The sequence below is a fragment of the Pteropus vampyrus genome, unplaced genomic scaffold (assembly GCF_000151845.1).
Source record: "Pteropus vampyrus isolate Shadow unplaced genomic scaffold, Pvam_2.0 Scaffold1760, whole genome shotgun sequence".
Taxonomy (NCBI): domain Eukaryota; kingdom Metazoa; phylum Chordata; class Mammalia; order Chiroptera; family Pteropodidae; genus Pteropus; species Pteropus vampyrus.
The window spans coordinates 39,390-41,688 of NW_011890541.1; the positions used below are offsets into that span (position 1 = coordinate 39,390).

Sequence of the window (2,299 nt, forward strand, 5' to 3'; positions counted from 1 at the left end):
GGGAAATACCTTTTCCTTGAAAGCTAATATAAATTTTCACAATGAGTATTTTTATCATAGGGTTATTGAAACTAGCCTACTCTTAAATTCATTTGATTTGCATGTGACAACTATTTTGTTGTAAAGAAACCTATTTCTTTGTTATTTTAGAAGATTGTGTATCATGTTCAGTGAGTTACATAACTGTGTTGAGTATAACGTGGTGTAATATTAGATATCAACAAGAAACATTTACTTAGAGATGAATTAATTAGTAGGGTAAATATGTGTTTTTAATTTCTTTAGATCTCTGTCCTTCATATGTGATCAAGAAATTGAAACCAACAAAACCCAGTAGTACAGGAGGAGAATACCAAACAGTGATATTTGGAAGATGTGAAAGCCATGTAATCAAAGATTTTTACTTCAGGGAAATCCAGGAAGATATGCATGATTTTGCTTGTCAGCAGAGAAATGATGAAAGCAATCACAAAGGAATGTCTATAAGTCCTAGAAAACATCTCACTGATAGAAAAGGTGAACTTGGTAGTGAGCATGCTGGAAAGGAGCCTATTAAAAACGGGCTTGGACAGAGGTTTCAGTCACATCAGGCTGATATGACGACGTTTCAAACTGAAGGGAACATTGATGAATGTAATCCACCTGAGAAGCCTATTGACTATACTTCCTTTGTTTCTCCACTTGAAAGAGCTTTTCCTAGGGTTCAATCCACTGTTCCTACTGTATATAGGAATGACTCTATGCTTCCTTCAATACTGACAGATCTGAAAGCGTGCATGAAAAATTCTTACAAATGTACTGAGTGTGGCAAAGCCTTTAGGGTACGTGCAAGGTTGATGACATCAGAGAATTCATAGTGGAGAGAAACATTACAAATGTACTGAGTGTGGCAAATACTATAGTGTGCTTTCAAGCTTAACTATACATCAGAGAATCCATACCGGAGAGAAACCTTACAAATGTAATGAGTGTGGAAAAGCCTTCAATCCTCAGTTACCAACAGTCGGTACATATTGGAAGGAAACCTTACAAATGTAATGAGTGCGAGAAAGCCTGTAGAGTGCATTCAAACCTAAGTGTACATCAGAGATTGCATACTTTAAAGAAACCTTACAAATGTAATAAGTGTGGCAAAGACTTTACTGTCCACTCAAGCCTAACTACACATCAGAGAATCCATACTGGAGAGAAACCTTACATATGTAATGAGTGTGGTAAAGAGGTTAGTGTGCATTCAAGCCTAACCACTCATCAGAGAATCCATACTGGAGAGAAACCTTACAGATGTAATGAGTGTGGCAAAGCCTTTAGTGTGCATTCAAACTTAACTATACATCTGAAAATCTATACTGGACAGAAACCTTTTTAATCTAATGTGGCAAAGTTTTTCATAAGAGATCACACCTTGTATTTAAACAGAGAATGCATACTGCAGAGAAACCTTACAAATTTAATGAGTGTGGGAAAGCCTTTATTATGTGTGCAAGGCTAACTAGTCATCAGAGAATCCATACTGGAGAGAAACCATACAAATGCAGTGAGTGTGGGAAAGACTTTACTGTTCATTCAAGCCTAACTACACATCAGAAGTTGCACACTGGAGAGAAACCTTACAAATGTATTGAGTGTGGCAAAGCCTATAGTTTGTGTGCAAGCCTAGCTTACCATCAGTTAACTCCTTCAGGTGAGAAACCTTACCAATGTAGTGTGAGTGTGGCAAAGCCTATAGTTGTGTGCAAGCCTAGCTTACCATCGGTTAACTCATTGTGAAGAGAAAGCTTACCAATGTAGTGAGTGTGGCAAAGCCTATAGTTTGCGGGGAAGCCTAGTTTACCATCAGTTAACTCATTCTGGAGAGAAACCTTACAAATGTAATGAGTGTGGTAAAGAGTTTAGTGCGCATTCAAGCCTAACTAAACATCAGAGAATCCATACTGCAGAGAAACCTTAAAATATATTGAGTGTGGGAAAGCCACGAGTGTGAGTTCCAGGAAGCTTAGCATCAGATACTCCATACTGGCGAGAAGCCTTGGAAATGTAGTGGATGTGGCAGGGCTTTTAGGTATTGCCTCTTCAACTTAGGATTCAGTAAATAGTTCATATTTGCAAATGCTGTGAATGTGGCAGAATTTTAAATTAGGACCCACTCTTTGCTAGCTGTAAGAGTACACGTTCTGGAGAGATACCACTCAGATTACTGTGTGGCAAAGAGTTTATCCAGAGATCAACAGTTGGGAACAGTGGAATGATTCCTTACAGTTGCAACGAGTGTGGTAAAGGCCATTGGAGTTCACGTATT

The 2,299-nt window shown here is 38.2% G+C and overlaps 1 protein-coding gene across 1 annotated transcript; it reads left to right on the plus strand.

Moving 5' to 3' along the window:
* Positions 1-964: 964 nt before the first annotated feature.
* Positions 965-1,684, plus strand: LOC105310272 (zinc finger protein 665-like; the record flags this gene model as incomplete). The annotated part of the gene is made up of 2 exons (XM_023526648.1): positions 965-1,312; positions 1,396-1,684. Coding segments are annotated over exons 1-2 (637 nt in total), but the record flags the coding sequence as incomplete, so codon positions are not given.
* Between the last annotated feature and the right edge of the window lie 615 nt (positions 1,685-2,299).